Genomic DNA, 24,268 nt, shown 5'->3' on the forward strand with positions numbered 1-24,268 from the left:
AGAAGGTGCTTTCGCTTGATGAGTCACTGTGGTCGTGGTGGAGGAGAACAAAAAAAAAAAAAAGAGAGAAACAAGTCAGAAAACAGAGATTATAGTATGCAAGAGGAGAGTGACGTGAGGATGACATGGCATGAGGCAAGAATCAGCTGAGAGCCGGATGGGAGGGGAGCCATGGTGAAGCTAGATTGTAGGCCAGTGCATGTGTGTTTGTCATGTATGTGTGTTTGTGCATGTGTGTGTGTGTGTGTGTGCGTGTGTGTCAAGGTGTGCTTAATAAATGAGCACCCCACACACACACAAAAAAACAAAACACCTTGCATACACAGAAAAGGAAACAAGACTTTGAGACAGACACTAAACACTAAATAGACCTACCTATGGTTAGAATTAAGAATCGCCCAAAAAAGATGCATAGGATGGAAGGAGGAAAAAAGAGAAGGGGGGAAAATAGGAAAAGGTACAAAAGTGAAAAAGGCATAAATAGAAAATACAAGCAAGCCAATTAAAATGACTCTATTAGAGCTTCTTTAAACGTAAAGGTAATTACAACACAGGTGGATTCAAAAAGTAGCCAAAGTTACGGGTGGACAGTGAGTGGAGCGGTGGGGAGGAGGAGGCGGAGGAGGAGGAGGAGGAGGAGGAGGAGGAGGGAGGTGGTGAAGGGAGGAGGAGGAGGGAGCGTGGGCTGCACAGGGATAGAAAGGGCTGGAAGTGATAGCGATGGAGAGGGAAGAAAGAATGAATGAAGGGAGGGAGGGAGGGGGGGGGGTTAAAAAAAAGAGGATAAAAGGGGCAAAAAAAAAAATCCCCCTCCTCTTTCTATTTCTCTTTTTCTCTGTCTCTCTGCCTCTCTCTCCCTCCTTGTCTGGCTCATAAATAGAAGAAATTGTTGACCAGGTAAATGGCGAAATAGATGAGAAGACAGAGGACCGAGAGAGCAAGCAAATGAAAAGGTAAAGCACCTCCCAGCAGCGCAATGAGGAAAAAAAAGAACAAAAAACGAAAGATAAAAGCAAATACTCCAGTGGCCTCCGTTGTCTCCAGTCTATATGTGGAAGGGGGGATTGGCTTTTGCCAGTTGTTCCCCTTCCCCGGCTGCCTTCTGCTTTCTTCTTGCTCTCCTCCCAAAAAAGACTTCCCATCCAGATGACAAAAAGCAGGCACAGATGTCCTTCCCTCTCTCTCTTTCTCTCTCTCTCAACTCTGGTCTGATATCTCGTGCCACTCACACAGGTTAGACATTGTTGCAGCAGCAACACACAGTATCACCAATATTGCTCAGTGGGAGAAAAAAAGGCATTGGGGCTGCTGCTAGTCAAGCACTGCCTGCCTCATGAGGAAGGATACTGAGCTGGAATTGCTCTGTCTCCCCTCTCCCGCCCATCCCTGCGAAAATATGGGGAGGATGGGAGGTGGGCCCACTCGCTGCATTAGTATTCATTGAAAGAGTGTGTGTGTGAGAGAGAGAGAGAGAGAGCGAGAGAGAGAGAGAGAGAGAGATGAGGAGGAGGAGGAGGAAGAGGAGGAGGAGGAGGAGAGGGGTGCCAACAAATGTCTAGGAACCAAACCGGTGTGTGGAACTGATAAGAGAGTGGCTCCCCCTAGAGTCAATCATCAATACACAAGCTCAAAATGACTGGAAATACTGGGAATACAGTGTCAGAGCATCCAGTCTGATGATCTGTGACCTGCCTTCAGGGCCTCCAGACCTGATGTTTGAACCTCTGAGGACAAACTCGCTACTTCAACATGTCATTCCATCTGCGTGATATTAGTCAAATCCACTTAGAGGATAATTCATTTCACTTTCACAGGTTAAACATAAAGGCCTGAGCTTTGCTTTTCACTGAAAACACTGTTTATCACCTCGGTTTGATAAGGCGCGGTTGTGTCTTATACTACAAACTCCCCATTTGGCGAATGTATCAGACAAAGCTTTCTTCTGCATTTCGCCCCAAGCCAAACTCAGTGTTGCTATGGCGACAGATGACCGCTTTCAAGTGTCCCATTCAAAGCTACTAAAATAGCTAAAAAAAGAGGGTGAGGTAAACCACACAGTTTTGTTTTATTCTCCTATTAGTTGTAAGTCGATTATTCATTTATTTCAACAGCCGAGACTGTTGTGTATGAATGTGTTTTTTGTTCTACTGTATCTGTAGTTAAGCTGTTATTTATAGTAAAGGAAAGGAGAGATAGAGGGAGACAGAGAGATGCTGACACATCCTTGGAGGAAATATGATTACAAATCTCCACAGTCTCTTCTGTCTCCTCTGCTGACCCGTCTATCAGACAGTAATTATTTAACTCACCATCAAACTCAAGCCCTCTTTTATTAACGACGACAGGTTTGTAGGTCTGTTGCTCTTTTTTAGAAATGCATAAGCTTGTTGAGAAATTACCTTAGAATGAAGCTGAGGGTGTAAACCATGTGAATGAGGTTCCAAATGTTGCAGAGGACAAACTGTTACTGCAGCTTTCCTCTCAGGCTATACAGGCAGCAGCTGAATGGTTCCTTGAGGCGTCCAACCATCTCTGCTTGACCTTTCGCTCTTGTTTCAGTCATCTGTCATCCTGATCAAATCAATGGAGATAAATCAATTCCTGGACAATTAATACAATAAATGTCACAATTAATTTTTCTTCTACCTTGAATCTAACCCATATCTGTACATAAATGTTCTTAAGTATTTCCATTTTAATGCAACTGATGCTCAACCACATTTATTTGACAGTTGGTTTCAGAATGGTGAAGAAGATGTCAATGAAGCACAGTTTGTATATGTTTGTACAGTCCTGAGACAGCATAAGTGAAAACACCTGTGTGAGTATGGGTGTGCAACAGAATGATAATATATCAAACAGTATAATACACATTCAGAGTTTGCACCAACACACACAGGGTCACTCTGCATGATTACTTTTGTGATGGAAAGTAAGTACATTAACTCCATTTACTGTACTTAAGTACAATGTTGAGGTACTTGTGGAGTATTTCCATTTGGTGTTACTTTAAACTTCCACTCCACTACATTTCAGAGGGAAATATTGTACATTCTACTCCAATATTTATTTGACAGCTTAAGTTACTTTTCAGATGGAATGCATAATATAACAAGCTTTTAAAATACATCACATTGTTAAAGATTAAACCAGTGTCATTTCAGAAGTCTATGAGTTATTAAAAACTCCACCAAATAGTGATTTTCCCTCTAAACTTCTCACATGGTTTCAAATAAATAACTGAAAGAGATAATACTGCAACATTTCTCAAAAACACAAAGATGTTTTGAACAAATTATCAGAACAGTGTTCCTCTTTCTTACCCAATCTATGATCTCAACAAACCTCAGATATATCTGGTAACACTTAAAAAGTAGTTCAAACTAGCTCCACCTCTAGCAGTCACAGCAATAACATGCTGCTTTCATTTATATATCAGTCACAATCCATTTTACTGCTAAATGAATCATTTTATTTTAGTACTTAAAGTATATTTAGCTTTTGTAATTTTACTTAGGTAGTATTTTTCATGCAGGACTTTTAATTGTAATGGAGTATTTTTGCATTGAGTACTTTTTTTACTTAAGAATCTAAATATCTTTCCACCAGTATATTTCTCTGATTTTAATATGAAATGATCATGTCAAGGGATCATTTTACCTATAGTACCAGGAGCTGTATGCTACTTCAGTCAGGCATCTGATCATTTCTTCCAGCAGGGGCCACAGACCAGAGCTCTGCTGCAGGAGGTTGATGAGGCTGTTGAATTAATGGTGACACTGGAACTGAACATAGGGCAAGCACTTCATTATTTCTGCGTACATTTTTACATTAAATCCTTACACCACTGCTGGAAAAAGTAAAGTTGGAGAAGAAGATACACGTGTCGTGCACTTACTAGCGTGACATAGCGCCGCCCTGTGGTGGATGTAATGAGCTCGACTGTGCCGTGTTGGGTTGAGCAGGTCTGTCTTCATGATCGTGTGGAGGAGCACCATCACAACACGGTGCAGAGATGGCAGGGCTGTCATCACCTCTACGAGTATGTCGAGGAATACTCAAAGAATTACGAGCCATCCAGGGACCAAGTTACAAACAGTCACTGGCCTACAACTACGTCATGGATCAGTTTCGTAAAAATCAGGCGAGTTTTCTTCACTTACTGCGTGTCCGCTGGCGGTTGCTAAGTTAGCCGAGTATTAAGCTAGCCTGACAGCTGCTTAAGGATACTATTTTACTACTAAGGGGAAAGTACTTTGTGCGCTTCTGGCGTTCACGAAACGTGGGAATAGAACGAATACCCAGCATGACACTGGACTGTTGTGTTTTTCCAACTTTGTAACTTGTACGAGCCACAGTTCAACGCAAGGTGAAGCAGAAGGACATGCTAACACGAGCCAGCGGCTAACCAACTTAGCTCCGTAATGAGACACAGGTTGTAAACAGCTCTACCTGAAAACGCATAAATGAGCGTTGAAACAGTGCAGCCTTCTATCTAGATTTGTCATTAATTATGTTAAAATTATTTTGTATATAAATATTGACCTAACTTTAATTGAACACTGACGAATTGAACACAAACTTATTGTTTGGTAAATGGCTGTGGAGGAATCTTCAAAAGATTGTAAATAATCAAGATATTTGTCTACATCCGCGAGGGAAAATAGATACCTTTAACTATCTTTTAAATGAGTTTATCTGTAATTGGCACAAGATTTATACATTCTATTGCATGACTATGTTAATCTTCATAGAAGCAATACAGCAGAAACTATGCTTTGTTATTGTGAGTTTGTTTTTTGATCAGCTTGGCAGTAACTAAATTCTACTACATACAGTACCAATCATAAGTTTGGATATACTTTTTCATTCAAGTAAGTGGGAAGATATGTCCAAATGTTTTACTGGTGCTGTATGTACTTTAATATGTATATGTACTTTCATTTAACAGTGTGTCTATAACATGTCCAGTTTCTCTCTCAGTTTACCCAAAACACTGTATAACTGCCTGTTGAAATGAAGCGTTCAGATTTTTAAGCACATAGGCTCAAAGCTTGTGTTATTTATGCTTGGAAGAACATGGCTCACCAGGGTGATTGAACGCATGTGCGGTCATGGGAGCAAAACAGCTCGGAGGAACTCTTGCTTGTCAGTATGTATTTGTCCTAGATCACAAAAGACCCAAAGGCATTATAATGTATAGTATATTTGAAATTCTATAGGGACTTGACCAAATGCTTACTGTCCATATAGCTGTTACGGCTGATGAAGGGATAACAACACTGAGGCAGAAAAGCCTGTGATCCGTGCACATTTGTTTATGTTAGAGTCTGAGTTAGTGGAGTCTTTGCTTACTCCATGTTGTCCACCAACTAGACCTCCAGGCCTTTTTGTAATCATCTTGATTTCCATATCATTTTATGACATTTATCACATTTACCAGGCAAAGACAAACATTTTTATAAGCCCAATAAGTAAAGAAACTTGACATTCTCTCTTCTCTGACACTCTCTCACAGGTGACAGGAGAAAGGTACTGCCGGGCCCAGCAGGAGGCGCTCCATGCCTCACATACATACCTGTGTTTGCTGACTTCTACGAGGAACCACCTGGCCCTGCACAACCTTTACCATGGCAAGGGAGAGCGCAGCCCGGAAGAAGTGGCTGGCCTAGTGGGACTCAGGTTGCCCACACAGCCAGGAGGCAAAGGCTGGGAGAAGTGAGGACATGGCAGAGGGAGGGGCGGGCAACATTAGAAGAAAATCTTCAAAGTCTTCAGAAATGACTTGTCTGCAGCTGATACTTCCGGCTTCATACAATTCGCTTCATGTAGAATAAACTCCAATGGGAATTTTATCTGACTGGAGTGTGGCAGGCTGGAGATTGTGCCATCATGGACTGCGTTGAGGGAACTCAGCTTATTCTTGTTGTTTTTCTTCTACCTTTCTCAAAGGGAGAAAATGGGATCATCTTATCAGTGTGTGTTTGAAGCAACTGTGAAAAAAAACATAATCTATGGAGAAAAAAAGCTGTTGTTGAGCTGTAATTCTACTGTACTGTACAGCTTATCTGCACCTGCTTTTGTTTGTTTTCCTGAATGTTCAAAAGCAATAGCAACCTTTTAAAAAAAGGACTGTAAGTACATTTTCATTTAGATTCATTTGTCCTATTAAAATATGAATAACTGTTGAACTTATGTGATTTTTTTATTAACACATATTCAATCAAACATCCTACTCATGCATGAATTTAACAGGTAATTCAATCTATTGAGTTGTCTACATGCACTTAAGAAGCTAGGTAAAAGTAAACATGCCTCACACTTGATGAACAGGAATCATCAAGAATACTTAGCATATGTATATTTAGCATCTGTACAGTTAGTCCCATTAGACTAGCCCTGTTTTTCTTCCTGTCTTCTCATGCTTTTACATGAGTGTACGTCAGGATATATCCCATTGAGAGTCTTTCAGTCTTTGTTGCTGAGTCTCAGAGTATATTACGACTTGTGGAGCTGCCTGTATAAAAGACTTAGCTCTTTAAAAGCAACATCCTTTTTATGTTTTGTTTGCCTCTGTCCATCCCGTTTAAATCACTATTACAGGGACAGCTACAAAACGAGCGATTAAGTTAGGCAGCTTTAATAGAGCTCTGGCAGTCATTCTTTATCTCACTGAGGTTTCTTGGCAACATAAGGCTGCTTACAGAGGTACAAAAGAGGCAAGAGTGTTGCTGTCCAAATGTTATGTGCATCAATAGTGGACAGTGTAACATTATGTAACGGGAGGAGAGGAAACGTCTCACTGTCCTTGATAAATAGGAAGATAGAAGTGGACATTTCAATCGTTTGCTTAACTGCAGTCTCAAGTTTGAACAACTGGGGGAGCTCTGTGACAGTCTCAACAAATAATTCATTAAAATTCAATCAGGTATTGTTTTATATTATATGGTGTCTTTGTTATTCTGTCCACCCCTGGACATTATGATGTATGTCAAATATGTTGCGTCCTCTATCTCTCTCCTCTCTCTTTCTCAGCTGCCTTTTCCCTCTGTCGACAGCTCCCTCAAACAACACCTCAGAGTTTCTGGCTCACTGTTATCCCTTCCAAGGGTATATTTTCATTAAATCTACCCTTCCTGTTTCCCCCCTGCTCTGCACCAATGACTAACATGCCTTCAGTGTGAATTTAAATAGACTCACCCTAAAGCTAAGCAACGCACAGTGACACAAGGCACCAATGCACTGCCCCAAACTAACACACGCACACAGCCCTGGGAAGTCCAATGCATACTGACAAACCAACGGCTTGTGTCAAAATTTATATTGCACAAAATAGCAGGATGTAAATGTGCTTCATCACACCCCACTGTTTTATGTTTCCAAGAACAGACAGCCATGACAAACAGAATGAGAGAGAAGCACTAACAAAAGCTGAGTGGCACTCAGGGGTTACTCTGCTGCTGTGCATTTCAGGAGGTGATTAGGAGGGGGGGATGACCTCTTTCAGACCAAGATGCTGCATCTCATACCAAGATAAATTATACAAGTCAATTTGTTTTTAATGTCAGCAAACTCATCTGGGGGTAATAAGCCGTTGAAAATGTGCCATATGTTGTCAACTTGATGCCCCACTTGAAGTGGCATTAAGCGTTTATGGGTGAAAGATGATGATATAAGTGAGCGTCAGGCTGGTAAGAGGAAAAACTTGGAGCGGAGGAGGAGGAGGAGGAGGGCGGAGACACTCCAGCAGGCAGAGTGGAGGCTGATTTCTTCAGTCCTTGGTTCGGCAAAGGGAGCGAGAAGTCAGCATCTCTAACTTCTGTCTCCCTAAGGAAGGAGGAGAGAAAACATCTGCTGGGGAGACATCTGTGTGTTGGGGGGGGGAGAAAAAAAACCGCACATTCTTCTCTATAGGAGAATTTGCGCTTTGGAACATCTGGATACTGCTGTAAGTTACATCTTGTTACTCAAGGTTTTTCCAGGAGTCGGACAAAAAGGGGTACAAACAAATAAAGCAAAGGAGCCGGAGCGAGGAGAGGTGACCTGGCTGAAGCGACATGTTTGGCATGCTCAAGAATTCGCTCTTCGGAAACACCGAGGAGACGGAATATAAGCTGCTTAGCAGTGAGACGAAGGTAAGCAGTGTGTGAACACCCCAGAGAATAAACTTCATCACTCCAATATCTTAACAGCTTCTGAAAATTCTGTCTACGCGCGATTACGAGAAATCCTGCTATACTGTAAAGTAAACTAAAGGATTCCCTTCTGCTTGCCTAAATATTTGATCCAGCACTTAACTCTAAATAGATTATGTTATGGCAGTTTTGATCATGATGGCCGTGTGGACTTTGAAGTGTTTTTCCTGCTTCGGTCACAACATCTGTAACCTTGACTGACAGCCCGATAGTTAATTGCCTGTGACCTATACAGATGCCTGCTGAGCATCCTCACAAACCAGCCAGAGGTCCTTTCTGTCAATCAACAGGGCACAGATGATTAGGCATGGCCGCATGGTGATGTTTGTGTAACGTTAAAACAGAAACACACAAGACTAAAGTAAGAACGCTTTCAAGGTTTCCCATTTACTGCTGGGCTGCTTTCTTATGTCAGACATACCAGTTGATTGAGTAATGCAATAGTGGGGGGAAAAAAACATTTCTCCAATTGGTAAAACATGGTTATGGTTATATTGGTCCTTGGTTATGGTTGTGGTTATGGTTAGGGTCAGGGTGAGTCTCCTGGAAATGAATGTAATCCTATGTAATGTCCCCAAAAGTGACCTAGGAGAACATGTGTGTGTAATGACTGAAGTCAATTTCAGGGACAAACACCAGACTTAACACCAGTTGATTGGGGATAGGGTTAGATTTAGGCATGTAATAATGATGGTAAGGGTTAGGTTCAGTCCCATGGAAATGAATGAAAATCCATTTAAATACCCCAAAAGTGTCTTAAGTAAATCTGTGTGTCATTGGGACATTTTCCAGTATAAACACTGACCTCATCAGGACCAGTAGGCCTCATGGGGACCAAAGCCTGGTCCTAATGAGGCAAAGCATCATTTCTGATGTCCTGGTTAGAGGGTTTGGGGTAAGATGTTCACAATGAATGGAGGTCAGTGCAATTTCCTAATAAGGATAGCTACGTGTGTATGTGTGTGTGTGTGTGTGTGTGTGTGTGTGTGTGTGTGTGTGTGTGTGTGTGTGTGTGTGTGTGTGTGTGTGTGTGTGTGTGTGTGTAACCATGTGTTCGTACATCTGTGCATGTGTGTGAAACCACAGGGTACAAGCTAAGTGACCCTGACCTGGTAGAGGATACAGATCAGTTTGCAGTTAACCCAGGAGCTCAGATATGGTTTGGGTGTGTATACTGATACACTGACCATCGCTGATTAACACAGTGACGTGCAACCTGATGTCACAGAGGAGGAAGGGCATGCCCTTTCCATGTCAACAACCCACCCCACCTAGCCCTTGTTATGTTTCTTTCTATATTGTGTTTTCCTATATATATAATTATGTATATGTATGCACACATTGAAAAGATTCCAGTAAACCCAGTGATGCGTGTCCTTAGCTGAAGCAATGCTCAACAGCCATTTTTTCTGTTGTCCTGTTGACCTACAGTGCACTACTGTAAATGTGCATGTAACCATGTAATGTCACAGTGGCTTTGTGTGTTCCTCTGTTGAATAACAACTAACTTTTGACAGAGAGACAAAGGCAGGCAGACTGAGACAAAGAGGATTTCCAGCCTGAATGACCAGACAGGCGGCTAATCAAATGACCCAAACTGACACATTTACCCACACGAACACAGAAAGGCAGATCTGTTCTGACACTGCACACTAACATCTATTGTCAGGAGCTGAAATTCAAAAACAAACTGTTGAATGACTGTTTTAATCATTTGTTGTCAATCACATTTTAATTTAATCTGAATGGATTTCACTGCCCAGAAGTCTAAGAAAAAATAACATTTCACTGAGACTTGTTGAAAAGTCTAGAAAGAGCGACTTATATGGGTGGGAGAGCAGGAGCCTCACAGCAGGAGCCTCACAGCAAGTAAGCATTTAGAGTCTTGCTCACAGAGATGTTTGCTGGCATCGTTCAAATGTTCGAGGTCACCACGGTGTCATCGCTTCCTCTCAGTGTTCGTTAAAGAACCATGAAAAGTCAGAGCTGGAGGTTAATCAAATCTGTGGACTTGACTGATGTTTAAACAGCAGGTATTGAAATCAGAGCTTGTCACCTGATCTCTGGAGGAGAACCCGCCTCACTCTGACACCCAACACTCTTAATTAAAACCGACACAGAATCCAGAGGAGCAGTCTGCAGGTCGTACACACATTCTCAGCACAGCGGCGGCAACATATAGGTGACATTTTATCAGAAGTTTGCTAATGAATGTAAAAATGTATTTAAACAGAAAAAATGCAACAGCAAGGCAATTACTAGTGACAGTGTTGATAATACCTTTTGCGAGCACTTGTTCATGCACAGAGTAATTAAAGCATAAAGCATAAGACAGCAGCTAAACACACACACACACACACACACACACACACACACATACACACATAACAACCAAAGACACATGACAGACAAATTAATTGCACCACTTCACTGAAGTCAGGCTCTGCTTTCTTGCTATGTCACCCGTACACAATGTTAATGGTGGTCCCACTGACAGGCCATACACAGCAGAACCCATGTAATTACTATGCAGGAGCCTGGGTACCTGTCACAAGTTAAACCTTTATTATAATACAGTGTTATCTATTTCAGGGACAAGATGGTAAGCATTATAAGGAGAACAGATTACACTGAAATGTACTTCCAATGATTGAACCCATTATAAACAAAAAAACAAAAAAACAGAGCCATAGGTTAGAAAATGCAGCTGTGTATAATACTGTTAGTGGAATGAGGAGCTGTATTTTAAAAACCTGCATCACATTCTTTGCGCTGACCAGATTCCTTCCAAACCTATTAATGTTATTGCTCAGCAGCACAGTTGAGTGACTGTACTCCACATTAACCCTACTTAATCATATTTAATGCAAAACTGTTGCATCATATTAATGCTGCGTGTCTGAGGGTTGGGGTGAGGGGGAATGGGGGGGTTGTGTGTGTATTTGCCTGCACCCTGTTACGTAAGACCGTGCATCTCCGGCCCATTATTCTCTGTAGGCTGACTGAGCCCCGCAGAGCAGAAGAAGAAATTAAATCACATCAGTGTAAAATATGTTTCATCTGCATCTTATTATCAAGCAGCCCACGCTGGTTTCACACACCCACATGTGTGCATAACAAACGTACACAAACACACACACACACACACAGAGAACCCTCCGAGTGTAAGCTCCGCCAGTTGAAGGCTTTTTGTCCTTATAGGAGCAGATCTCAACGTTAGTGTGTCAGAGGTGAATCATATCTGGGCTTAATGTCTCTCCTGCACAGACAACATTTGTGTTTGTGTGTATCTGTGTATCTGTGTGTGTGTTGGGGGGGGGGTGGGCATTTGCTGCACTTGTGCATTTGTGCATGCCACAATGCGCAGCTGTGGATGGCCTGCTGATGCCTAAACCAACCCCGATTTCCCTTTCTACCCCAGGATGGGATAAGCTTTGAGGTGAGGCGGTATGAAGGTGCCAAATACGCTGTCGTCTCCTCTGAGGGACGGAGCTTTGACCAAGTGACAGGAGAGCTGGTGAGGAAGCTGCTCATGTACATCGGTGGGAGCAATGAGCAAGGTAAGCAGATCAGGAAAACAAAAACTTCTCATTAGATCACTGTGCTGAGATATGCTCCATTACATTATAAGACCTGTCTGTTATGTTCCTCTCTCAAATGAATAGTCCCCATAGAATCATTCCTAAACATCTCAAGAGAATCTAGCACATCAGAAAAGTATGAGCCAAGAGTACTTCAAATGATATAAAATCATAATTGTAATAGAACTAATTTTAATAATCTGATGAAGGCCACAGGAGGTAAGTCATTAAAATTCAGTTTGTTTTTACTAATCTCAGTCTCATCTTTCCTCATGATTAATCGTGACTCATTCAATCCCCAGGATAAACAATATTTCAATCTCCTATCAGTTTTTCTAATTCTGTTCATGGAGTTATATTATCTGCATAATTTAGGATTATTTATTTCTTTGTCATGTGTTTTCCATTTTAGGTTTTGAGTATGCTTATTTTGTTTCTTCCTTAATATTCCTGTTAATCTTAATAAATACAGTGGCCAATCTTATGATGATCCAAAGCTGAATGAATGAACATAAAGATGGGATGAACATATGTCAGATTTCTGACAAAACCAGACCTCAATATGAAAATTGTTACAGTTTTACATTGATCAGCTAAGATTTATTGGGAGATACATTTAAATACTGCAATGCTCAGACACTATTGTGCTTTGAGTTCATTTTTCAGCCCTGAAGGTGCAATCTGAAACGAGGTCTCAATACATCATCATGTCATTCATTTTCTATTTATAAGGTTTGTGTTGGTTGCGTGTAGCTGGATTCTCAGTGGGTTTTTTTGCATAATAAATTTATCAGAACAAATCCTGAGGTTCTTAGCTGTGTCCCCTTTTTTTAAAACTAACTTTCTATCTCACACTTCTAAGGTGAGGCCATGGGTACGGCAGCGCCCATCATCTTCACAGTGTACCCACGGAACGACGGTGTCCTCTCACGCCGTTTGATAGTCGCCATCCGCATCCCCACCATCTACCAGCAAAGCCCCCCGACTCCCACCGACAGTGCCATCAAGGTTGAGGAGCGGCCCGGCATGACTGTCTACTCTCTGTAGGTGCCATGTAAAGAGATTCATTTGAAAGTGTTGTTTTTAATGCAGATATAAAGGACACAGTATTTCCCATATTAGAGATAATATTATGATATAAAATGCTGTGTTTTGGCATTATTCATTTTGTGATTTGAAAAAAAAATTACACATGCATACATAGAGTTACCCCAGCTGAACCAAAAGCACAAGTAGCTATTTTATTTTTGGAAACCTAAGCTGATATGTGTTCAGTCCCCTGCAGGGCCACAGTGTTAGAGTTGGCCTTGGTTGACCTGTCTTGTGCATGATGTTTTAAATATCAGTGTGCATGTTTGCCTTTTGGCTTCTTTCTGCCTGTTTGTGCTCCGACGAGACAGTGCATTCACAGAATACGAGACAGCACATTCACAGAAAAATCCACATAATTCAACTAATGAAACTAAGATTAATTACCCAGCTCATTTTCATTTTCATCATTTATTTCCCTCCCCTTTGTGTGTGTGTGTGTGTGTGTGTGCGTTCACAGGCAGTTCGGAGGCTTTGCAGGGGAGACTGAGTACCGAGCAGAGGCCTTGCGTTTGACGCGCACCCTGGGTGAAACGGCACCCTTCCAGCGCAAGCAGTACTTCTGCTGTAGCTACGACCCACCGCTCAAGCCTTACGGACGCCGCAATGAGGTGTGGTTTCTACAGGAGGAGCCGTAAGACCAATTCAGAGTCAGATCAGAGTCCAATCGCAAGCTGAATTCTTTTTTCGACCTTATTTACCCTTTCACTACTGACAGTCCTATAGCTCTAACAGTATTTGATTGGTAAGAGCAATTTGGTGGCTTGATAGAGCTTTGAACCCAGATGGACAGATAGAGATAACCCATGTTGCCTTTACCCATCTGATCTCATGCTTGTCACACATACAGTACAGTAGCCACACTGAAGTCAAGTGTTCAAGCAACAGGACAATAAAATAGACAGGTCAGTTGATTTGGCGTTTAGCTCTTGAGCAGTTTTATAGAGCAACTCAATGAATAATCTAATATTAATCTGTCATCAATTTTCATTCATTTTAGAATTACATATTTATCTTTACAGGTAGATAAAGTCCCTGTAGAGAAACACACTGTAAGGCTTTGCACATCTTTAATCTAGTTGACGGTATAGTACTGCTACAGAATCATGTATAGTTAGCCTACATGTTAGAAAAAAGCACACTTCCTCTTCCTGAGTAAGGAACTGGAGAGAAATGGGAGTCGAGCCATAAAGTAGAACTAGTCTTTATGAATTATTGGGTGGGCAGCCGAGTGGTCGTTAGCTAGCTAGCTAGTGGTGTTGTTATAGACATTGTAATATTATAAACTATGTGATTCTGTGTTGAAACCGAAAGCTTTTGTGTGTGTGTGGTGAATCCTTTGTGTTTTTTGTGCATGACGACGCTATCTTTATTTATTTAGACTCCTGAAACTGCTTTATGTGATACATCTGTACAGTGTGATTTACTGTGATAAGAGTGGATATGATGTGCTGGTTTGATAGTGTTTCATAAAATAATAAAAATGTTATTTAGTTAGAGTCTGGATAATTCTGATTGTCTTATTTCTTCATTTGGTGAAACACTGTCAGGAGACAGTAAAAAGTAAAAAATCTAAACTTCTACGGAAGACGTGAATCTGTCTGTTTCCATTGTGCTTATTTCTGCGTTTGACAAGCAAGTAAAAATGGACCTGTGTAGACCTGACACACACTATATGTGGTTTTACATGTTGAAAAAGGATAACCTTACATACCTGAATTAGTCAATTTGAGGCTTTTACCTTTATTATCAGTACTGGTAGAGAGCAATAGGCAGTAAATCTGAGTAATTCAGCAAGGTAATAAATGATAAACAGGTCAGTGACAAATAAGAGTTGGCAAGATGAACAATTCAAAAATATCTTTAAAAATTGTCTTAAAAGCAGCATCAGGTTTGTTAAAATGTACATTTTGTTGGTTTGATATCATTTGAAATGACATTTGCACCATTTTTAAAAGATTGTTTTTACCATAAGACTGAATGCTCCTGAAAATGTCAAATGGAGTAACCACTAAAGAATGATAAATATTAAATATTGAATCCACCTACCGTGTATTTAAGTGTACTTATACAAATAATTACTAAGTTTTAAAATATGTAAATGGTTCCTGATTTACATTATTCCCTAGATTCAATTTTATATTTAGAACAATTGGATTCCATTACCTTTATTTAATTTAAAAACATTATAAGATCATGCCAAACTAGTTGATCTGGTGTTTTATTGAGAATTTAGTGTTTTTAAGCAAGTTGAATTATTTAATAAGTAATAAGTTTTTATGGTTACACCACTTAGACATTTTTGCTATAACCCTCTAATATATTCTCTCAAAATGAATTAAAAGCAGAAATGTTATGCTGGGTCCACAAAAAAAGGTATTCATAAGTTTAATTTTAAATTTTAACCCTTAAATTTGACTAAACCACATGGACACAAAAAAAAACACCATTGACCCAAACATCACCAAATGCAATAAATCGACAACAAAATGCGAAATTCAATAAATGACAAATTTATTAGATTTTAATTGACAGACAAAATTCAGCAAAAGGAATAAGAACTGCAAAAGAGATATTATTTTACAGACATTTGATTAATTAAAGCAAACTAAAACCCCCAAAAACCCCTGAAAAAATCCTTTATCCACTTCAACTGTGTGCAAAATAGTCCTTCAAACAGGTGTTAACTGATGCACATTGAGTGTAGGATGCAATTCCACAGCCTGTTGGCGCTTTGCCACAGTTTAATCAGGAATAAATGGTTGGCATTCAGAAAGTTCAAAACAGCAGGCAAAAACACTGATGGGCCCTTAATATAATGGTGTGGCCCTGTAACCCTATACTGGTGTAATAACACAAAGAGTAGAGTTCTGGTTGCAGCTTGGCTTTGCATACATGAATACAATAGAAGCTAGGACTAGAGCACAGGATCACTTAGGTAACCCCAGCTTGTCACTTGTAACCTTGTTATGTGAAGGTAAAATATTGCACATACGAAGACTTGTTATGTAAGAAACCTTTCTGATCCACTTTCTGAAATAATACACTACTTCTGTTGATAACTAAAACCTTGAATACAAACATTAAAATATGATGGAGACTGTGAGATCTGGGTTATACAATGAATGGAGTTACTTTGCGGACTGTCATGTAACTGACGTACAGTAGTACAAGATCACCTTGGTCATAGATAAAGGAAACACTGACTCTTTTTTTTTAATGTTTTACTAGCCACACTATGAGAATCAGTGAGTGAGTGTACATGAAATTACATTATAATATTGTACTAAACTCTACTCAACCCAGTTCTGCTACTTTCACTGTATGTGGACAACAAATACTCAAAAACTGTATAGGAAAAACACACCATTCTTTCACTGATACTGCAAAAGTACTTCATAGTTTTTTAATATGGGTTGCTATTGTTAATAACTACAGGAACTGCAATCAATAAATTCCTACAAAGTGTTTTGGTAATAAATCTCTGTCTTAAAAAATACATTCCTCATACTGCCTCCTCCTTTTCGGCTCTTAGTAGGGACAGCTCAGGTGCCCCCTCACCTAGGTGCTAGAAAATTAGACCGAAATATAATAAATCCCATCACTGAGAATTTTAATAATGATTAGTCTCAGAAAAGTGTGAGTTAGAAGTTGTAGATCATTTAAATTAACCAAAGTAAAAGAGGATAATGGTATTCAAAAGATGTGATTGCATCAAAAGATATTCCAGTATCCAAAATATCATTAATTTATTGGTGAATTACCACTGACATCTTTGAGCCCTCTATTACTTGCGTTTTTCTTTTCCGTTTCCTTCTATCTCAAGTAGGTATCCCATAATTTCTCCTTGCTTTAGAATGTATTTTAGCTAAAGAGGAAGACAGAAGAGCGTCAGGGTGGCTCAGACGTTTTTCTTGTCAGGAGAGTTTGGGAAAGGTGCATACGGTGGAGGCCGCTCCTGCGTGGAAGAGACAGATAGGGGAAAAAAATATTATACAAGTGCTAGAAAAAGGAGAACTCACATGTCACTTTCATAAAAATGTTTCTGGGGAAGATAAGAAAAGCAGCTTACCATGGGCATGTAGACATTGTGTGGATTGCTGGGATTGTAATATGCGCTGCCTGCTGCTTCAGCCGCCTTGGAGTTACCTGCTCATAAAATTGAGACAAAGACAAAGACAGAGGTAAACACACAGAGTAATGAACTGCTGAACTTATTTAGGAACAGATGCTACGGCTCTCAAAGCTGCTGATGAGAACTGATGCGAGGAGCACAGTATTAGTCATATGAGGCACAACTGACAACTCCAGGACTCCTCAAGACAAAATCAACTGACACACCCAGAAGATGCACAGAGGCAAAAGTCCTGCTCGGGCTTCTTCCTAAAATAGAGATGTGGCAAACATGACATTTCAGCATAGTGTTCCAACTTCACCCCATGTGCTGATTGACACTGTTTTCACCAAATTCTACAAGGATAGAAAAAGAGTTTGGAGAAGAAGAGGAAGAGGGAAGACTGTTTATCCCTTTTGTAATTTTGATGTCTAGCCGATGAGACATCAGCACCCCTTTTTTTGGTGGCGTGCATTGAAGTGATTCACTTTGAGGGAGACAAATCAGATCTGACGGGTGCAGTGACACAGACATACAGAGAGGTAAAATAGATGGAGAGAGAGAGAAAGAGGATAGTGAGAGAGAGACAGATAGAGAGGGAGAGAGAGAGAGAGAGAAACAGACCTTGAGGTGGTGGTCCTGCTGTCCAGTTCTGGGGGGGTGCAGTCCAATTTGGGGGTGGCCCAGGGTATGGAGGAGGTGGGGCCATGTAGTCCAAGCCAGATGGGTACATACCTGAAACACGGGAAAGGCAGAGAGAGTTTCAAGGTCAAATGAGGTTATAGTCTCTGAGGGCAATGAGTTGCACAGCAAAGACAAAAAAGACAAACAAAAGAAGAAAAAAACCCAAATGCGGACAGAGAGACGGAGTTAGAGATACCACAGCATTATGTGTGCCTCAAGGGTAGACATTTTTACTACTGTGAAATGAGGACAAAAAGGTGTATATAAAAATATGGACAAATACATGTGCAGAGAAACATAACCTGAAGGCTAAATACTCTGAAAGTTTGTGCACATCTTGGAGTGTGCACTGATTTTTTTTCTCTATCATATGTATCGAGCATGAAAGTGAAAGAGAAAAAAAAGTAAGTGGGCCTCGAGTTAAGATTATTACACTTCGTACTACACTAGTGAATTCTGTACCTGCAGGAGCTGTTGGATAAGGGTAGCCCATGTTACCAGCAGCAGGAGTAGGGGCCTGGTAGAATCCATTCTGCTGGGGAGGGGGTGCATAGGGATAGCCATGTGGGTTGGGTGGAGGTGGGCCGTAGCCATTCATCATTCCAGGTGAAGGATAGCCATAAGAGGCAGCGCCATTCTGAGCAGGAGCAGCACGAGAAGCTAAAACACAGAGAAAGAGAAATAAACAAACTTGACTTTCTGAACATTATAGATCAGAGTTTCCTTCAACTGCATATGTCATACTTAAACCAGTGGTTCCTTAAAAGGCTCTTTTTGACAGATCTTCAGTACACGTCTTATACTTGTAAAGACTTTAATCTTAAATATAGTCCTTCTTTTTTTTTTTTTTTTTTTTTTTTATACAAATTATGTAAAGGATTTAAATACTTTTAAAATACCACTGCATAAAATAAACAGTCAATCGATATTATTATACATTGTAAAAAGTGAAATACATTAATAAAGCATATATACCATTTGTTGCCAGTTTGAAGAGATGCTGTCCCACTTCTATGGCTCCACCGCTGGGGAATGACATCTTGAAATGGGCCTGGCCCTCCCAGCCACCTGATGAGAGAATCAACCACATTTAAAGCAATTACTGTACATAAAGCTACACTTGTGGTTTTGGTGCATAAATTAACATAATGCACCTAATATCTATTCCATTTAACTACATGAATGTGAAACCAACATTTCAGCTATTATTAAAAGATACTAAATCAAACCTTAAGGGTTCAAAGTAAAAGCAAGAATCCACCTACCACCAGGTTCAGCTGACACTGTCCCTTTAATGTAGTTGGCTGCAAAGACTGGCTGCTCAATGCTGCATCCCTTCATAAGATAGAAGGGGAACATGGCTGAACCCAGGCAATCCTTGGTATTACTGGACACAAACAGCAACTAAGCCCACGAAAGAGATAAAGGACAGAGAGTTTAGGTGGAGAGTTACAACATGATATATGAGAATATGAACATGATCAACTTTCCAATCAAGAGGACAACGGCAGTAATGGCTTGTTACATATGTTGTGTAAAATATGGGCTGTACCCTGTATGGTGTGAGGTAAATAGTGCCCTTCTTGGTCCCCCTCAGCAGGTCTGTCTTGCTGGAGACATCGCTGAAGGACAGCTCCACATTCTTGCATTCCCTTAAAACACTGCCAGAGAAGAAAACAACCTGTTATAGCTGTAAAACATGTACTGATACTATAATATACTACAGAATGATAATAGATATGTGGGCATTGTTAGCAGCTATCGTACTCTCAAAGTGCAGCTAACCCACTTTATACATAATTACATAAGATGACATTTTTTGTTTTGTCAACATCCAATCCAACTGCCGATACTTCCTGTTTAGACAGTGGGCTAACGATATAAGCTAGCTTTGTCAAGATACACGCCGGCTGTAAAGTAATGACTTAACGATATAACTTTAGTTGTATAAGATATAAGCCGTTTTCATTCCCATGAGATGAACAATGAGCTAAACAGTGGCACGAATGCGTTAACTATGCTAAAAGCAGGCCACTAGCGGGAGGCTAGCAGCTAGGTAGCTTCTGACTGCGCACTGGAAAGAAGGAGGTAAACAAGCCGAGGGGAGAGGCGAGAGTTGGCCGGAGAATAACATGAACCACACGTACACGGTGCAATACACATACCTCTCTCCGTTGTTGATCAAAACGCCGCCGTTTTGTGAATGATTTCGATTCAAAGCCATGATTAGCAGACGTCTTGTGTTCCCTGCTGCCTGATGTAAAGTCTGACCGTCAGTCCGATGGGGAAGCCCAGGAGACGTCACGGGTGTTACGTCAGCACGCCATCTGACAACCCGTGACCCGCCGTGCGATTGTCAACATCATCACCATCATCATTATCATCAACATCATCATCATCACCAGCACACAGACTGCTGTGTCCTACTTAAACTTGCAGCTGCTGGAAATGTGATTAGGTGTGAATAGCTGTTTCTATAAACTTAAGGGAGCCAACAAAGTGACAGTGTGCTGCTGGAATGTTTTTAGGACAGCTGGCATCATTTGATTTAAGCCATTTAGGATATCCAATCCAAATAAAATGATATTATAGCCTATCACATGATATAATTTATCAAATAGGTGAAAGCCTGTGTAAGTGGGTTTACTTATAGTCAGCTGACAACCAGATACAGTGGTTCCAATAAGCCTAACCTTTTGAAGAATTAATTAACTTTTCATAGTAATCAGAGATGTATCAAGACAGCATGAGGTGGAACTCATTTAAAACCCTGACAGCTAGGATCCAGCAGTAATTGAAGGTTTAAGTTTGCTTATGTAATAATTAGATGGGGTACAAGCATTGCCATGGGGCTACGGTGAGGTTGGCAAGGCCTTTGAGTTACGCAATTGTATCATTTAATGGCTCCCCGAGGATACGTTGGACCATGCATGCACTCAGCATGATATGTATTATTTAAACGTTGACCTTTTTTATTCATTATCTGCATATTCTGCTCTGCTTTTCATATCAGCATAAGCCAGGAAGTTCAGTGCGCACCGGTGGATACTGCTGCGTAAATCTGGGACTTTTATTTTAGGTTTTAATTACAAGAATGACAATTAGCACACGGGTGAAGCTCCAATCATGCTGTGATGGTGGGCGGCAGCAAGCTTCAAACTCATTAACGCTAATTAACAGGTGTCACGTGACCCTCTCCCTAGTGTCAAAGAAAGGACTGGATATTTCTGGGTTCAAAACCACAATAGCCAAAAAACCCCAAGCTATAAGGAAATGAATTATCATACTGCAAAACTTTGTTTGATTTCTTTAATATTTGCTTTCATTTTTTGTTTCTCAACTGCCATGAAGGAGAAAACACCTGAGCAGAGGTCACATCTCGCCCTGCCGAGAGTCACCTGCTCTCCTCGGAGGATAAAAGCTGCTTTTGGTCCACAGGTCAAAAGTAATATACGTGTTAAAGGTAAGATTATTTGATGCTGTGCTGTATTTCCAAAATCCTGAAAAAAACGGTCAAAATATTTGGAGATCTTTACAAAAAGCTAACCTGTTTTAAAATAGGCTTTCCACATTTGCACTGAATACATCAGTATTGCATGTGCTGTGTTGTTTTCTCAGACCTAACGGGGGCTACGGTCACAGTGGCTGAATCTGAGGGGTTCTGTGGTGTGATACTGGACAGAGAAAAGGACCAGACCATCTCCTTCATCAGCAGATATGACAGCTGCTATACTCAGGTTGAGGTAAATTAAAAGAAGGGGGGGGGGTCTTACACAATAACATTTGAGGTAAAATGTAAACTTCTGGAAACACTAGTATGCTCAAATGTATGGATTTGAGTACAGTGGGCTCATAAAGATGTATGATTGAGTTGTAATAGTTTTCATTTCTTACTATGAATCACTGAGTACTTAAAAGCAACTACTGTTCATATATTTGACACAAAGAGGCATACATTGGCATATGAGGATATAAGTTGTAGTATTGTTATTTATACAGTATGAAATGAAGTCTTAATGGAGCTGTAAATATAATATGTGTCAAACTATGGTACTAGACAGTTTGCTGGCCCAAACTCAATATGAAAAATGCACAAGTTATATGATGGGTGTGCTCATGTGTGACTTCTCAACATCCATGCTGTGATGACCTTTTTAATCCTCAGGGCAGCAAAGTGGTCATCCCTCTGCAGGTCCAGCTGACAGGAGAGGATCGATGGTTCAGGGTAAATATTAGCTGCCCTCTGATAAAGAGATCCAGTAAGAGGACTCATCTTATCCCAACACGTGAGTGGAGACAGCCGATTGAGCTTCACAAGATCACTGATGCTGCTTTTTGCTCTGTATCTGAGGTGTTCCTCTTTCATCAGTTCCCTGCATGTACTCTTAATTTAGTTTTTTAATTGGAGCCTAATGTCTTATATCTCTTTTTCCAGCATCACCTGGAAATTGTAACACCGAAAAAGCCCTAAGAGTGGATTGTGGCCACCAAAGGATTTCCAGTGACGCGTGCTACAAACTGGGGTGTTGCTATGATTCTCGTGATTTAACGTGCTACTACAGACTTAATGGTAAAATGAGCTTTTGTCTTTTACATGGAAGTGATTTGTGCTGAGGTCATGCCTTTCCTTTTCAAACAATACGTGGTTAACTGTAAAACTGTGTGTTGGCCCCTCCCTCCCTCCCTCCAGCCTGCTCTCTGGATGGACACTTTGTGTTCTCAGTGAAGACCACAGAGACAGACCCGCCTATTGATCCGGCCAGTCTCATAGTCAAGGATCAGCCGCACTGTGTCCCTGCGGTCACCACCCAAGACACAGCTGTCTTCAAGATTGGACTCATGGACTGTGGTGCGAAAAAGAAGGTGAAGAATTGATTCCAAAATAAGACGTCTACTTTTTAAAAACACTTATTGACATATTGAAGTCTGGTACAAAATTCAACCAGAGTCACTGCTTGCAAAATATACTGTGTAGCACATCAGCTGTTTCACTGTAATGATGTTTGCTCCATAAATAATGTCAAATCTTAGCTTTAATAGTTAACATATTTAAACTTAGAGCTAAATCTTGTCTTCTCTGTCTGACTTTTAGGTAGACAAAGATGTGATGATCTATGAGGTGGAGGTGGAGGAGCTGCATGCTAAAGATATCAACCAAAATTCTACATTTAGGTATGTTTTCTCCTACACTATCTCCTGCACACTACTGTACAGTTGAGTGATCACAGATTTAGAGAAGTATACACTGGTGACAAATGTAGTGAGTTGTTTTTGTTTTGTGTTTAGTCCACCAGTCCTCCAGGTCCAGTGTGAATATGAACCATCAGATCTAAAGCGTGCAGCAGATTTGCGGTCCTTATACGCAGTGACCAATCCACCACCTGTGGTCGCTCTGGGAACCATCAAAGTGCAGATGAGAATAGCCACAGGTATAAAAATGGAGAGAGGTGCAGCTGTTTTTAAAACTCATTTTGCTTGGTGACTAATTTGCTTTTTATAATTCCTTCCTCCTAGATGCCTCTTTCACCTCTTTCTTTCCTGAGGACCAGCTTCCACTCACCTTGCCCCTGCGTAAATCTGCATACATGGAGGTCTCCATCGCCCAGCCATCCCCAGACCCTTCGCTTTCCCTGCGTGTTCGGGACTGCTTCGCCTACCCGGCATCTAGACATTCTGTGTGGACGCTTCTTTATGATGGGTAAGGTTGGCGACGATTATAGTGGCAACCGGGGCGAGTGCATAACTGCTGACAATCTATTCTCTTCCTGGATAGATGTCCCAACCCTATGGATAACATGAGAAGCACTTTCCCTGTGGACGACAAGGGGAAAACCAACTCCCACTCCCAAATCAGGAGGTTTGACGTCAAGACCTTCGCCTTTTTAGATCCTCATACAGGTCATCCAAGTGTGGAGGAAGTAAGCTTACCACATTCACAAATTCATACTAAAGTAACACACCTTCTTTGACAACTTCTTAACTATAACATCTCACTCAGATGTACTTCTACTGTTGGGTGGAAATCTGCACAGAAGATATTGACTGTGCACAGAATTGTGCCATCATATGTGAGTCTGTTATCTTCATCAGCACGCTGTGTGTACTGTGTGTGTGTGTGCGTGCATGTTCATTGTCTGCCTTTCCTTTCGCAGTTTCTGAGGGCAACAGACAGAAAAGAGAGACCCTGTTTGAGTCTGACAAGGTCCAACTAGTCTCTTTAGGGCCTCTGCTGCTGGGACAGAATAACACTGAGCTGGAGGTCAATCCATGTGCTGAAAAGAGCAAAAGTAAGTACTGAGCAGCCCAAAACTATAGCCCCCATGTGTCGTATCTAATCTAATGTCTCTCTTCCTCAGTGTTTCAGGTGACAGTGTATATTCTGGCTGCTGTTGGTGCTGCCCTGCTTTTGGTCGTGATGATTACTGTATGGTCAAGCATCAAGAAGCGTCAGAAACCAGAGGCACAGCAAACTTGCGATGCACAAGTTGACAGTGAACAGCCTAAATAAAACTTTCTGTAAATATGCACTCCATTTTTTGTGTTTGTACTTTCATTTCATTCATCTTTTCTGAGGTGCTGGTGATTTAAGAATAATGAAAATGAGT

General features: G+C 40.8%; 4 protein-coding genes across 4 annotated transcripts; 3 read left to right on the forward strand and 1 right to left on the reverse strand.

Moving 5' to 3' along the window:
* Nucleotides 1-3,962: 3,962 nt before the first annotated feature.
* On the forward strand, nt 3,963-6,191 carry fmc1 (formation of mitochondrial complex V assembly factor 1 homolog). The gene is made up of 2 exons (XM_053338338.1): nt 3,963-4,144; nt 5,519-6,191. Exons 1-2 carry the CDS (start codon nt 4,016-4,018, stop codon nt 5,720-5,722), a joined length of 333 nt encoding a protein of 110 aa, XP_053194313.1. The 5' UTR covers nt 3,963-4,015; the 3' UTR covers nt 5,723-6,191.
* Nucleotides 6,192-8,057: 1,866 nt separating this feature from the next.
* On the forward strand, nt 8,058-13,529 carry LOC128379121 (heme-binding protein 1-like). Its single transcript, XM_053338742.1, has 4 exons — nt 8,058-8,135; nt 11,617-11,755; nt 12,639-12,819; nt 13,326-13,529. Exons 1-4 carry the CDS (start codon nt 8,058-8,060, stop codon nt 13,501-13,503), a joined length of 576 nt encoding a protein of 191 aa, XP_053194717.1. The 3' UTR covers nt 13,504-13,529.
* Nucleotides 13,530-15,358: 1,829 nt separating this feature from the next.
* wbp2nl (WBP2 N-terminal like) lies at nt 15,359-19,971 on the reverse strand. Its single transcript, XM_053337660.1, has 8 exons — nt 19,829-19,971; nt 19,216-19,324; nt 18,929-19,067; nt 18,639-18,731; nt 18,126-18,323; nt 17,604-17,714; nt 16,938-17,014; nt 15,359-16,823 (listed from the first exon to the last, which is right to left on the reverse strand). The coding sequence occupies exons 1-8, from the start codon at nt 19,885-19,887 to the stop codon at nt 16,767-16,769; spliced, it is 843 nt and encodes a 280-aa protein (XP_053193635.1). The 5' UTR covers nt 19,888-19,971; the 3' UTR covers nt 15,359-16,766.
* Nucleotides 19,972-21,008: 1,037 nt separating this feature from the next.
* Nucleotides 21,009-24,171, forward strand: LOC128379201 (zona pellucida sperm-binding protein 4-like). Its single transcript, XM_053338845.1, has 12 exons — nt 21,009-21,126; nt 21,282-21,406; nt 21,829-21,934; nt 22,075-22,233; nt 22,354-22,526; nt 22,756-22,835; nt 22,950-23,092; nt 23,178-23,361; nt 23,437-23,581; nt 23,662-23,731; nt 23,816-23,950; nt 24,020-24,171. The coding sequence occupies exons 1-12, from the start codon at nt 21,009-21,011 to the stop codon at nt 24,169-24,171; spliced, it is 1,590 nt and encodes a 529-aa protein (XP_053194820.1).
* The last annotated feature ends 97 nt before the right edge of the window (nt 24,172-24,268 follow it).

This window comes from Scomber japonicus, chromosome 18, assembly GCF_027409825.1.
Source record: "Scomber japonicus isolate fScoJap1 chromosome 18, fScoJap1.pri, whole genome shotgun sequence".
Lineage (NCBI taxonomy): Eukaryota > Metazoa > Chordata > Actinopteri > Scombriformes > Scombridae > Scomber > Scomber japonicus.

Excerpts from the sequence above, each read along its gene's own strand:
- wbp2nl (XM_053337660.1), bottom strand. The coding sequence starts at position 19,887 with ATGGCTTTGAATCGAAATCATTCACAAAACGGCGGCGTTTTGATCAAC. Across the intron at positions 18,732-18,928 it reads AGTGTCAGCTGAACCTGGTG|GTGGCTGGGAGGGCCAGGCC; the intron begins GTAGGTGGATTC and ends TTCTCTCATCAG. Across the intron at positions 17,015-17,603 it reads AGCAGGACCACCACCTCAAG|GTAACTCCAAGGCGGCTGAA; the intron begins GTCTGTTTCTCT and ends TTTTATGAGCAG.
- LOC128379201 (XM_053338845.1), top strand. The coding sequence starts at position 21,009 with ATGAAGGAGAAAACACCTGAGCAGAGGTCACATCTCGCCCTGCCGAGA. Across the intron at positions 22,836-22,949 it reads AACCAAAATTCTACATTTAG|TCCACCAGTCCTCCAGGTCC; the intron begins GTATGTTTTCTC and ends TTTTGTGTTTAG. Across the intron at positions 23,582-23,661 it reads GTCATCCAAGTGTGGAGGAA|ATGTACTTCTACTGTTGGGT; the intron begins GTAAGCTTACCA and ends CATCTCACTCAG.
- LOC128379121 (XM_053338742.1), top strand. The coding sequence starts at position 8,058 with ATGTTTGGCATGCTCAAGAATTCGCTCTTCGGAAACACCGAGGAGACG. Across the intron at positions 8,136-11,616 it reads TGCTTAGCAGTGAGACGAAG|GATGGGATAAGCTTTGAGGT; the intron begins GTAAGCAGTGTG and ends TTTCTACCCCAG. Across the intron at positions 12,820-13,325 it reads GGCATGACTGTCTACTCTCT|GCAGTTCGGAGGCTTTGCAG; the intron begins GTAGGTGCCATG and ends GTGCGTTCACAG.
- fmc1 (XM_053338338.1), top strand. The coding sequence starts at position 4,016 with ATGGCAGGGCTGTCATCACCTCTACGAGTATGTCGAGGAATACTCAAA. Across the intron at positions 4,145-5,518 it reads ATCAGTTTCGTAAAAATCAG|GTGACAGGAGAAAGGTACTG; the intron begins GCGAGTTTTCTT and ends ACTCTCTCACAG.